The sequence below is a fragment of the Platalea leucorodia genome, assembly GCF_965183815.1.
Source record: "Platalea leucorodia genome assembly, chromosome: 19".
NCBI lineage: Eukaryota > Metazoa > Chordata > Aves > Pelecaniformes > Threskiornithidae > Platalea > Platalea leucorodia.
The window spans coordinates 2,122,387-2,134,857 of NC_138841.1; the positions used below are offsets into that span (position 1 = coordinate 2,122,387).

General features: G+C 45.0%; 1 protein-coding gene across 3 annotated transcripts; it reads right to left on the minus strand.

Annotated features, from left to right (window-relative positions):
- Positions 1–157: 157 nt before the first annotated feature.
- RBBP5 (RB binding protein 5, histone lysine methyltransferase complex subunit) lies at positions 158–11,786 on the minus strand. Of its 3 annotated transcripts, XM_082330472.1 has the most exons (15): positions 11,723–11,786; positions 11,572–11,597; positions 11,280–11,452; positions 10,321–10,461; positions 9,671–9,833; positions 8,506–8,615; positions 8,209–8,328; positions 7,764–7,917; positions 7,582–7,653; positions 6,897–7,014; positions 6,026–6,095; positions 5,673–5,902; positions 5,208–5,402; positions 2,304–2,378; positions 158–2,007 (listed from the first exon to the last, which is right to left on the minus strand). In XM_082330472.1, exons 1-15 carry the CDS (start codon positions 11,739–11,741, stop codon positions 1,979–1,981), a joined length of 1,695 nt encoding a protein of 564 aa, XP_082186598.1. In that variant the 5' UTR covers positions 11,742–11,786; the 3' UTR covers positions 158–1,978. The 3 variants fall into 3 exon arrangements, with proteins under 3 accessions (XP_082186598.1, XP_082186600.1, XP_082186599.1); XM_082330474.1 differs by lacking the exon at positions 2,304–2,378 and having other exon boundaries at positions 158–2,004; XM_082330473.1 differs by lacking the exon at positions 2,304–2,378.
- Between the last annotated feature and the right edge of the window lie 685 nt (positions 11,787–12,471).

Sequence of the window (12,471 nt, forward strand, 5' to 3'; positions counted from 1 at the left end):
CACGCTAAAAAAACAACCAACCAACCAACACCACACCAGCTGTGGTGAAGGCACAATATGTTTGTGTTTGCAGGGGAGCTGTATTGTAGGATTCCTAAACACTGTCACAGTATAAACAATCACGGAAATATGGAAAAGCCAAAACTTACCCATTGACTTTAGGAAATAAAACATACCTTTTATTTACAAACACAAAAACTAACATCACTGCTGTATGCTACCATCAAGCCAGTATCTGACAAATATTGTACAAAACTACAGATACCAAAAAATAAAATAAAAGATGGAAGAAAATAAACCGAGGACATATACACTGTACAGAGAAGTTTTAACAGAAACGAAGGCTGGAGTCTGTGGCAAATTATATGCTTTAAAACAATCTAGAGAACCATTGCCTCTGCATCCTTTAAAGCTTGGGGGGTCAGCGACACCACACACGGGTGGATTTGACGTAACAGTGTTCCAGGAAAGATGCGAGTCATCCTACGAGCAAAAAGAACAAAGAAAACTAATACTGTACGCATGGGAATGAATTTCATTAAATGAAGCAGGCCACTGTACCAAAGCCGGAAATGAAAATACCAGTTTTAAAAAACCTTCTGATTTAAAATGTTTCCTCTCTTCCCATGCTTGTATCTCATGCAACTACTGCACACTTCCGACTGCAAATTAATAAATCTCTTTATGACTCCTCTTCTTGGTTTTTAATGTCTGCAGGATACTTTGAAAATTTAAATACGTAGTGATAATCTCAATTACTACATCTGGGGAAAAACTGAAAGTAATTGCATAGGAACTATAAAAGTCTATAAAACAAGGGGTATTAGGAATGAAAACTTTCTTTTAACAGGTGGTTGGTCTAGTACAGAGCGGTGTCAGGCTGTAGGCATTGGATAGAGAAAGTGCCTCTTCCCATTCCCACAAGGAAAACATTACAACCGTCTCTAAGAAATAAAAAGTTAAAGCATGGCTGGGACTGAGCTGTTAGCATTCATCTTTCTTCCATTCTCGATCCAGAAGTGGGGGAAAAAAAAACAAACTGAAAAACTACCGTTACAGTTCGGAGAAATACTGGTTCTGTTTTTTCTCTAACTGCCAGTACCTACCAGCAAAGAAGGAAACCAATTGTCCCTGGTAGGGCACCTCACAGGAGGGAGACCGAATGAAAATACTTGCACGGACAGAAAGAAACTGCCAACACAGCTTTTCATATCACAGGCTAGAAGAAAGCATATAAACCGAGTATTTTATCTAGAGCTACTTTCACTTGTTCCTTTTCCCACAAGCAGAGTCATCCTTCATGTCTAAAAACTTCACAATATGAAGATTCATTCTTTGCAGACTTCAGAGGGCGTCTTGATTCTTCACATTAGATCGCTATCCACTTGAGATGAAATCAAACCTGGCACATCATCAGCAATAGTGTTTCGCTAAGCATGTCAGCACAGAAGACATCGCACTGAGCTAACAGAAAAGCTGGCAAGGTAATGCAGCTGGCATAGAAGGACTTACAACTCACTGAAATGAAAATTAACAGCAAAGAAAGGGAAGTTTCCAGGATACACAGTCATATGGCATCGGGAATAAAAATACACACTTTGGGTGTTCTTCAATCCAGGAACAAAAAAAAAAAAAATATTTAAAAGACAATGGCTGATAAGCTGTGGAGTGGCAGAGTGTTGGGTACCAGCTCACGTTAGAAATAGCGATAGATGTCACCACAAAGGCAGTCCAGTTAGTCTCTTTGCAAATCGCATGACCTGAGAGTCAGCATCTTACACTGTTCGATGAAGAGGCAGTTAAGGAGGAATGAAGGCCGTTTCCTCTTCCATATTCACTTCTTACAAAAGTCACTCCCTGAATCCATGATCAATCAGTCTGCTGTATTAGTCAGTCCACTCTGACCGAGCATTTAATTTATTTTCCACATTATGGTGCCAATAGAGGAAAGAATACAGGAAGATAAAGAAGAGTGTCTTCATAACAATTCTGAGATTGCACCACCTGCTAAAGAGATCAAAGACAGGTGAAAAATAAGTAATCAGACTCAAACAGATGTTACCAGAAACCAGAGACCACCAAACATGGTAGCATTTCCAGAAAAAAAAAAAAAGAGAGAACAAGATTTTTCTAGATAAAGCCATTCTTTTCAGAATGAAATATAATCAACAAGACACTGCCTATGACAAATTAAGATCGCGAGTATTTTTCTGCATTTGTATTTGAGATCACGTGCACAGGCGTGGGCAAGGTGGCTAAGGAACTCTGAGCTTTTAACTCCACAAAGTTGCGAGCAAACTTACCTGGTGTAAAATTTTTTTGATTCATCAATCCCAAAATCTCAGGGCAAAAGCACAATTGAAAACAACAAGTTCCACCTAAGTTTGGGTTAAACCAGATTGCCGTAAGATTTTATTCTAAAACTATAAAATGGATCAAGCTTCTCAGTTTGTTTATACTGCAACCTGATTTTGACATAGCAGCTTTAAGAATAAGACATTTAGCGCCAGACTGCGCAGCACAGCGACACAGACGCACTTGCAGCAGCTCCGAGTCCCGGCCACGCAGCTTGCAGAAAGACACTGTATTATGGCATATCAGCAAACAGTTTCCAGAGAAAGGCTTGTTGTGTGACTGTTTTAGCCACTGATTAGTTACTTCAGAAAGCACCAGCACAAGGAACTAGCAGAATTAACAGCTTCATGCACGAGAGACAGAAAAGGCAGCCTGGCGTCAGGATCCCAAGCAGGTGGCCATTTGAATTTGGAAGCGTTTATTTGCACATAGCGGAACACTGACAACCCCAAGAAAAAACTGGCTGCCCAAAATAGGAATTGTAAGTGCAAGCCGTGAAGAGGACAAAGGAAGACAGACATGAACTTCACGGACTAAAAGACTACTGTGAGTTTGGAAAGATCCAAGTGACAGTTTCTTTCAGTGGACAATCTGTTCTTCTCCTAACATGACTCATATAGACACTTCCAACACCGCGGCCTGAGATCTACTGCACGGATCTATTAGATCCTCTTAAGTCAACAGGACCGTAGAAGGGAGCATAATAACAGGTCCTAATGAGAGACAGAAGTCCATTATAGCAATATTATGTATTTGCCTATAGCTCAATCAAGCTAAAGAACACCACCACGGAAAAATACCTTAAAGTGCTTACAGGCAACAAAGACTAAAAGTAAACTTTAGAAAGCTCTACCATCTCTGATAGATGGCCAAGTAAGTAGGGAACTTGGGTCTAAACCCATTTGTTCGTAAGAAAAGAAAATTTCCATTTTACAGTGTCCAAAGCCCAAAGCTAACTGTACTGGCACAGGTATGCACATCCCAAGCTCAGCAGCAGTAGCCTGTAAAACTCCACTGTTGTCTTTTACAGCAAGTCAGATTATAACAACTGCACGGGAGCATGACAAGCAAAACCACACAAAAATCCTCCCAAATACGGCTTTGCAAGGATGTGTAAAAAAAAAAAAATCAAGGAAGGAGCCTGCCTAGAACGTTGCTTCATTTGAAACGTGTTAGAGGAAATGGGAGTATTCTTTTTCCAGCTCTCAGAACAGACCGATGCAATGGTGATCGCAAGCTGCAGGAAGAAAGTACACTGAGGTCTGTCTACAAATGTAGACCATTCCAGTGCACGACTCTTTCTCATTTATATCCTTTTGCATACGGTCATGTTAATTAGCAGCGTGATAAAAGAAAGCAATCAACAGGCCTGCTGATGAAACGAACGGTTATACTCATTTGGTCTTCAAACCAATCTTGTCCATCCAGCACGGCACAACAGAGCCATCAGGATGTGTAACAGATGCCAGCAAAAACATCCAAGGATCCACACAATCCAGACAATTCCTTACTATCACACTTTAAAACATACTGGATGCCCCCTAATGACTTGAGAAGTCAAAAGAGAATCACCCTGTCCAGTAAATCTGACACTAGAAGCTACTTAGTACCTCCCAGGGTATAAACAAGGGCTAAGGACATTCTTGGCTCTCTGTTTAATCTCTGGATTTTGCAAGGTGCAGTGTGAAAGGATTAACTGGAAGCCCAGAAAACATCCACCACGTTTTTCCGTGTATAGACTAAGTTTCTTTTATCACATTCCCTTTTTCTGCAAACAGCGATTATCAGTACGAGTACAAGCAACGTACCAGGAGCTGAGCAGGAAGGACAAGGAGCAAGGTGGGTAGCACAGGACCAGCAGTGAGGGAAGGAAGCGGGGGGGGGGGAAATAAAATCACTTCTGTACAGCCTAAAATCCACAGCAGCAGCTGCTGAGTTCAAGGAAATGCAAAATTTGATACATCAATTACACTGTGTCTTTGGAACTGTTTATGTATCAACCCTGAGTTCCTTCATTACAAGCTATAAAAATAATGGAGTCTACATCGCTGCATCCAAACGTGTGCTTTCTTTACTACACTTGAATGAACTTCTCCCAAATCAGAAGCTGAAGTAGCGAACGAGACAGATGGGAAACACTTAGTCTCTCTGAGACTAAGTCTGGGTCCCAACAAAAGTGACTGCCACAGTCCTGTTTTAGGACACAACCAACAAAATATGACCAAAAAGAAAAAAAAAAAAAAAAAAAAGAGAACAGTCCACCAAAATCTATCCTCATTTACAGCAACGGTACTTTCTGGAATTTAACTGAGGCTGCTGTATAGCTCGGAATAGAAAATTCAGCTCCTGAATTTTATCTCAGGGTTCGTTTATCATACGGCTCCATTTCCTAGTTCTGCTTACAGAACTTTTCTTCATCACTCTGTCTCATATTGACGGCATAAAATGCCAACTTAAGCTTCAGAATCCTTCACTATTTACATTTTTCCCCCCTCAAAATCAACCCAGCAAAACCAAACATTATTACTGTTTATGTAAGAGTTGATAGAAGTTATTGAAAAGATTAAAGTCATCGAAAGAAATTTTGCTTTTGAAATAGCGCTCAATCTCTATTAAAAACCCTACATGCTCTTTACATGCAACAACACAGGCACGCATATCAGTTTTATTAAAAATACTGAAAGCACTTCCACTTAAAAAAATGTAAAATTTTACCTATCCTTGACAGCAGCTAAACGTTTAGTGAGCAAGTGCCATTGGGAAGACAAAATGCTACGGCTATATTAAGTCAGGGTCTGTACAAAGCAAGGCCACCAAGCAAGCCAACGACGCTCACGCTGGGTTCTCCTTACCTGTCAAAGGCTGTCCCAGCTCCGCCTGCACTTTACCCTTCGCTGCTCCTTCCAGAGGTAAAGCACCTCTGTCCCCTTTGTAGAGTTTCGGTTTAAATGGAGAATCTTTGTCTTTACCTTTTGATCCTTTAGGCCTGCCTGCTTGCTTCTTCTTGGATTTACCATCTCCCTTCACACCCAGCAGCGGATGGACTTCTGTGGAGAGGCAATGGGTTACCAAAGGGAGTTGTCTCTTGGGATGCTTCTATCAGCACATACATCACTAAAAATTACAGTTTCAGCATGCCTTTACTCATTCCCAGTTTGCAAAATGCCAGCATAATTTGCAGTTGGTGACCGCTCATACCTGCTCTAAGAAGTGACTTCACAGGAAGGAGAAAATTAAGGAGTGATCTTCTGAACTTCTGGTCTTCAGACCAGCTCAGATACAGACTAGGCAATAAAACAATGGCAGCTTCTACGCACCATCATTAGGTACTCCTTGTAGTTCAATGTTGGTGGTTTTGGGCTTCTTCTTTGGTGCCTGAGGTCCATCAGAGGAGGACTGCCTCTTCTTCTCAGAACCTATTCCCTCATCAGTTAAAGAGCTCTGAACCGCGTCTGGTGGAGGTCCGTAGGGGTTTTCTTCTGGATCTTCGACTTCAGGAGCAATGGGTAAGTAAAGCAGAGCCTTGGAGTCCTCCAGTTCTTCATCGCTGTGAAGGAAAAAAAAAAAAATTGCTTTCATTTAAAATTAGCGGTTATTATAACATATTATACAGAGAATCTTAGTGATACATTTTGTATTCATACTTTAAACTAAACAATTATTCGTTCACCTGCTACAGAAGGCAGCAATGGGATCCACACTCGTTACATCCACTTCTTCATCTTCTGCAGCATCAGCACCTGAGCATCAGGGAAAAAAAGAAGAATTAAAGACAGTAAGGAAAAGTCCAAATGACTTCGAAAGAATGAGACTGTGCTTAAATGTCTCAGCATGCAGAAATGAGAATTAAAGCAGAAAACAAACCTAAAGAATTCCCTCTTAAATCCGTCAGGTTTTTATTTTTTTTTCTATGTTCTCATACAGATCTATTGTTATAAAACACTAGTAGTAAAGCCAGATAGAAGATTTTAAATCTTCTAAATGTTTCATTGTTTTCACTAAAATAGTTCTTAATCAGATAAAGTTTGTTTCAATGCTTAATTCGCACAAGCCAATGTTACACTTGAGTATTAAAAACTGCTAAACAGCGATTAATCTAACTATGAGGAGTGCTGCAAAGCCTGGTAATGAGGAGAGCTCTGTGGTGTGCTGGGAATAATCCTTCTTTCTTTCCATAGTTTAACTACAGTCTTCCCCAGTACACAATTTTTTGGCACCACCAAGTGGCCAGGCAGTGCTGCGCATGATTCCAATTCAGCACTGCTTCTGTCGAGAGCAAGCCCGTATGATATAGGTCTGTTTGCTATTGCTTTTTGCTCAAACGTATATTGGAGAGGGGAGGCATTTCTAAAAAAAATGCTGCATGTCAATTGGCAGGAAGCGTATCGACAGTGCGAGTTCATACATCTTCATTTATTCCACTCCTGTTTTGCCCCTTAACGCCCATGTATACTACTGTGACCGCTAGCTTTAATTTTAACCACGCTCATGTATTCAGACTACAAACTATTTGCTACCCAGAAACACAGTTTACACAGTACCTGTCTGTTCTGGTTCACTCTTATCTTCATCTTCAATGTCAAACTCTGACTCTCTCTCTTCATATTCTACATTTTCATCCAGCTCTTTGAAGTCAGGCGCAAAGGCACTCCAGTTTTCCTAAACCACAAATTCAAAACAATTTTTACCTTATGCAAAGGAACAGCAGGTGAGGACTCATGCAATTACAATCTCATTCTGCATTACAATCCCTCATGCAAGATCACAAAAATCAAGCCTCATTCGGGTTCACAGTCACATGGCAAATTAGAAACTGCGCAAGTTAGCCCCTACTGAAAATATGACATTGTAATATTCCTTAAATATTGCAACGTATGTAATAATTACCCCTAAAACCAAAGCTGTATGTTCACGTTTAGCCACTTAAGTTTTGGCTCGCTCACAGATTTCCTGCCCTTACACGACACATTCAGGACACCGTTTCCACATAAAGCGTCCCTGTGATGATGTTTAAGTCACTAACACAAAGCTTGACTAGTTCAGCAACTGAAGCGCGAGCACCCTCCTCGCATTCAACAAGATGGCAAACGTATTTCAAGTTAGACGGGTGAACCTACCGAGCTTGTGGAATTGGGATTTAATAAAGGGTTTCTACATGCAATAATTCAGTCTACTAGTATGGAGACCAGGGGGAACCCTCTTAAGGAAATGATCAAAAACGCTTACCACTTGATTCTGAGCCCATATTGACACAACACCGCTTGAAATAGAAGCTATGATCGGTCGGACAGGATGCCACTAGATTTATTTGAAAGAGAAAAGAGAAGGAACTTAATTGGTAAATGGAATTAAGAAAGCTTAGTTTTCAAAATAACAAGAAACATCGGAATAGCAGACAGTTTTCTTACTGCTACATCCAAGAGCAGCTCTCCTCTGGTCCCATGGAGGATTTTCACTAGGTTTCCAATACTCTTCTCCCAGATGTACAGGGCGTGCTGTCGTGCTGACCCTGCCACTATATATTCACCATCGCCAGAGAAACAGCACTTCTTCCACGGTGTCCTGTGTGGAAAAACAACATCGCAAGTTAACAGTTAAACAACAGCACAACACGGAGGATGGAGGACTGCGGAGTGGGCTTGCTCTTCAGACTGAGATCTCGCATACTCCCAATCCACAAATAATATTTAAACTTCCAATCAAGTCGTGACAGATGGGTTTCGTATGAAAGCATCTGTCCATTACACTGAATACGATACCGAGCTACCCTTCATCCCGAGACTCCCATTAGTGCAGTGCACACAGACCTCACCTTTTCAAGTCCGGCTGCCCAGCCATTCTGCTGCCTCCTACCTGTTCACTAAATCCTGCAGCTTCTGCATCGGTTCAGGCTCCCCATCTCGTCCACAAGTTAGAATTTCACGGCCATCGTACACCCTGATTATCCGGTCAGCTGTGTTTATTAAAAAACAGCTGTAGGAAGGAGGGCACAGAACATGCATTGCATTAGAAGACTAAGAAAATAAAAGAATTAGAGTACGTTCCATGAAAGAACTGTGGGGGGATTTAAGACCTTGTATGCTCTGTCAATCTACTCTATAGCTTTCAATTCATCTTTAAAGATGCCACCCGATAGAGGAAGTAACTCACCTTCCTTTCCGAGCAAATTCAATCGATTTAATAGCTGTGGTGTTGCTGGTTCCAGTTGTTACTCTGAAGGAAGCAACAAGATCCTGCGTGTCTGTTTTTAAGACCAGGATCTGAAGATTAAGGAGACAGAAGGCAATCAGTGTCTTCAGGGTAACTCATTCCCCTTTCGGTGCTGCCGTGGTTCAACCCCAGCCAGCAGCTGAGCCCCACCCAGCCACTCGCTCACTCCCCCCGCAGTGGGATGGGGGACAGAACCGGAAGGGCAAAAGTAAGAAAATTTGTGGGTTGAGATAAGAACAGCTTCGTAATTGAAAAATAATAATGATGATGATGATGATAACAACAACAACAAAAACGTACTGAAAAGGAAAACAACAACAACAAAAAAAAAAAAAAAAGAGAGGAACAAAACCCTGGAAAAACAAGTGATACAACTGCTCACCACACACTGACCGATGCCCAGCCCATCCCTGAGAGCAACCGCTGCCCCCCAGCCAACTCCCCCAGTTTCTATACTGGGCATGACATCATATGGTATGGAATAGCCCTTGGGCCAGTCTGGGCCAGCTGTCCCGGCTGTGCCCCCTCCCAGCTCCTTGTGCACCTGGCAGAGCAGGGGAAGCTGGGAAGTCCTTGACCAGTGTAAACACTACTTAGCGACAACCAAAACATCAGCCTGTTATCAACATTACTCTCATAGTAAATCCAAAACACAGCACTACACCAGCCACTAGGAAGAAAATTAACTCTATCCCAGCCAAAACCAGGACAGGTACCTTTCACATCAGCTACTAACCCTGACAAGAAGCCTCAGCAATGTACACAGGAAGAGCTGGGATTCTCCAGCTGTAGTTTCTACTACAGTTTCTGTGACATAAACATTGGTTTATTTACACTGGAAAAGGATCCAACAAATACGGTCAAAGACAACAGCAACACAAAGACCTGACTCAGACAAAGTCTTATAGTCTAGAGACCTTCAAAGATAAAGTGTGATGTTTCATTCAGAAAATCATATCAGTGCAATATCAATTATTCAAGAGATATTCAGGAAGCCTTCCTGGTGTATTAAAACAAAGAACGCAACCCAGAAACGTTAAGCATCTTGATAAAGACAGGAAGGAATCTCAGCTATTGCATCCAGTGCCGCCTGCTAAAGTCTCACCTTCCCCTTGGCGTTGCCCGTGTAAATGTATTCCCCTCGCCTGTCAAAGGAGGCCACAACATTGAGATCAGAATCATCATCCACGGGCAGGACAACGTGTTTGGAGTCTGACAGCGTTAGCATCACCGGCGCCGACTTCATGGGACAAACCAAAACTCTGTTTCTGCAAAGCAGAAAAAGAAGAGTTAATAGTTTCTTCTCTGGAAAAGAAGCTTCCACATTTAGAAGTAAGAAAAAAGTCTCAACCTGTAGCAAGAAATACAGAATACGTCTGTATTTTTATTATCTTACTTCATCTTTGTTACTTCAATCACAACAGGACATTCAGCTGGTGTCTACTTCCATTTCCTTTCCTTTTCTGGACGCTTCTACAAGTTTATGCGGTATCTTGTAAACTCAACAAGACATTTCTAAGAATTATTCTCTTGTTTACTCTCCTCCCTTCCTGATATTTTCATAATAAAAAGAGCCACAACAAATCCAGTTAGGGTTCTAATCACAAAAAGAAGATACACTGACAGCATCTACTAGGTTTGGAAAAAATCGCTTTGCAAACTGCAATACAAACACTTTAATAACCATTTGTTCTACCGAAGTGAGAGCAGTTCTACCAAAATGAGAGCATTTGACTCTTTTTTCACAGGACTTACTGGTCTCGAGGGTGGTACTGAACTTTCAAGATAGGCGAAGGAAATCGAAATCTCTGGTCGCAGTCTCCCGAGAGCACATCCCACTGCGACACAATGTTATCGGTCGAAGCACTCACCAGTTTGTGACCGTCTCGACTCCAGCTACAGTAACGAGAGGCAGTTGAAGTAAAAGTTACTCTTAAATGTATAAAACACACCCCCATAGTTTAAAGTTATCAGACCAACTTATCAGGCTCAGATATAAACCTGTTAGCCTGAAAAATAACCTAACCTCAGCACAACACATTTCCAAACTCTCTTAAAGGAAACGACCCTAAAACACAGGAGGAGGCTGAGGGGAGACCTCATCGCGGTCTACAGCTTCCTCACAAGGGAAGAGGAGGGGCAGGCGCTGATCTCTTCTCCCTGGCGACCAAGGATAGGACCGAGGGAAGGGCAGGAAGATCTGCCAGGGGAGGGTTAGGCTGGCCGTTAGGGAAAGGTTCTTCACCCAGAGGGTGGTGGAGCACTGGAACAGGCTCCCCCGGCAGGCAGTCACGGCGCAGAGCCTGCCAATATTTAAGAAGCGTTTGGACGATGCCCTCAGACACATGGTGGAATTTTGGGGTTGTCCTACGCAGGGACAGGAGCTGGACTCGATGATCCTTGTGGGTCCCTCCCAGCTCAGGACACTCTAGGACTCTATGAACATAAGTGAGTGTCCCACGACGGGCTGGCATTTCAGTCACCAACACGCCCAGGTGTTGAGAGCTGCCAAGGTATCGGAGCACCTGATGCTCAGCCAACACAGGCACGGATAAATTCTAAGAAAAACGAGAACAGCCTTTCGCACCGAGCGTGGAGGCTGCAAGCTCAATTACAAGTGAACATTGAATTCAGCTGAATACATCTGAACTGAACACAACTGAACATCGAATTCAGCTGTCAGGAGAAAAAAAAAACCACGAGGCTTTTCTCACCACAGGGAGCAGACGGGGTGGATGTGAGCGCTGATGATTTTGGCGATGCCCCTGGTGAGGAAGTCCCAGATGACGATGCGCCCGTCGTTGCAGCCCACGGCGAGCAGCGTGCCCCAGCGGTTGAAGGTGCAGGTCAGGGCCATGCTGATGCAGTCCAGCGTCCCGTCGGCCTCCTGCGGGGAGAGGGCAGCCGAGCGGGGGGGGTCAGGCGGCCGCCGCCCCGCCCGGCCGCCGAGCCGCTGGCACAGCCGGCGGGCCGGGGGCAGCCCCGCGGGGCGGGGAGGGCGTTTACCTCGGGGTAGTTCTGGCCGAAGGACTCTGCAACGAAAGGCAAAGACAGCGCTTGAGCCGGGCGCGGCCGGCGCCCTCCCCGCCGGCGGGGCGGCGGCTGGATGCCCGCCCCCGCGCGGCCCCCGGCCCGCCCCGCCGCGCCCCGGACCCACCGAGCAGCTCCAGGTTCATCGCGGCCGCCGTCCCGCTCCCTCCGTCCCCGTCGCCGAAGGACCCCGCCGGGGGCCTGCGCCGCGCCGCTCCCGCCGTTCGCCTGACGAGTCGCCCCTTCCCCCCCGCCCCGCTCCGCTCCTTCCTCCGGCCCCGCCGCCCACCGGCGCCTCACGGCCCGCTTCGCCCCGACCCGCGGCGGCCGCGCCCGGCGCTGCCCCCCCTCCCCTCCCCTCCCCGGGCGGCGGCGGGGCGCAGGCAGCGCGGCGGGCAGCCCCGGCGCCTGCGCACGGAGGGATCCGGGCGGGCCCCGCGGCCGCGGGCCCGGCGTTCCGGGGGCGGCGGAAGAAGCAGGGCGAGCGGCGTGAGCTCCGTTCAGAGCAGCTTTATTGTGCGGCGCCCGGCTGACGATCGCGGCTGTACAACACGCGGAGCGCGGGGGGTTCGTACCGCGCGGGCCGATACAGACGACAACAACAACAATAAAATACAACGGCAGAGCTCGGTCGTTCCGGTTATTGCACTGTCTCGTACGCGCTCGGTAAAGCTCCTTACATTTTCCTATAAGGCCGTGACCGACGGCAGGGCGCGAAGCCGCTGCAAGAACATTTAGTGCTATTTTATTTCTAAGCCCCGAGGGAGTTTGAAGCAGGTAAAGGGCCGCTTTCTCCTGAAAAGGTCAGTTCTGCTTTAGGGAAAAAAAGGGGGGCGGGGGGGGGGAAAGAAAAAAGGGGGGGAGGGAAAAAGAAGA

Coding starts and splice junctions, on each gene's coding strand:
- RBBP5 (XM_082330472.1), bottom strand. Junction 8,329..8,505: donor GAATTTGCTCGGAAAGGAAG/GTGAGTTACTTC, acceptor TCCTTCCTACAG/CTGTTTTTTAATAAACACAG. Junction 6,096..6,896: donor GAGTGAACCAGAACAGACAG/GTACTGTGTAAA, acceptor CCTGATGCTCAG/GTGCTGATGCTGCAGAAGAT.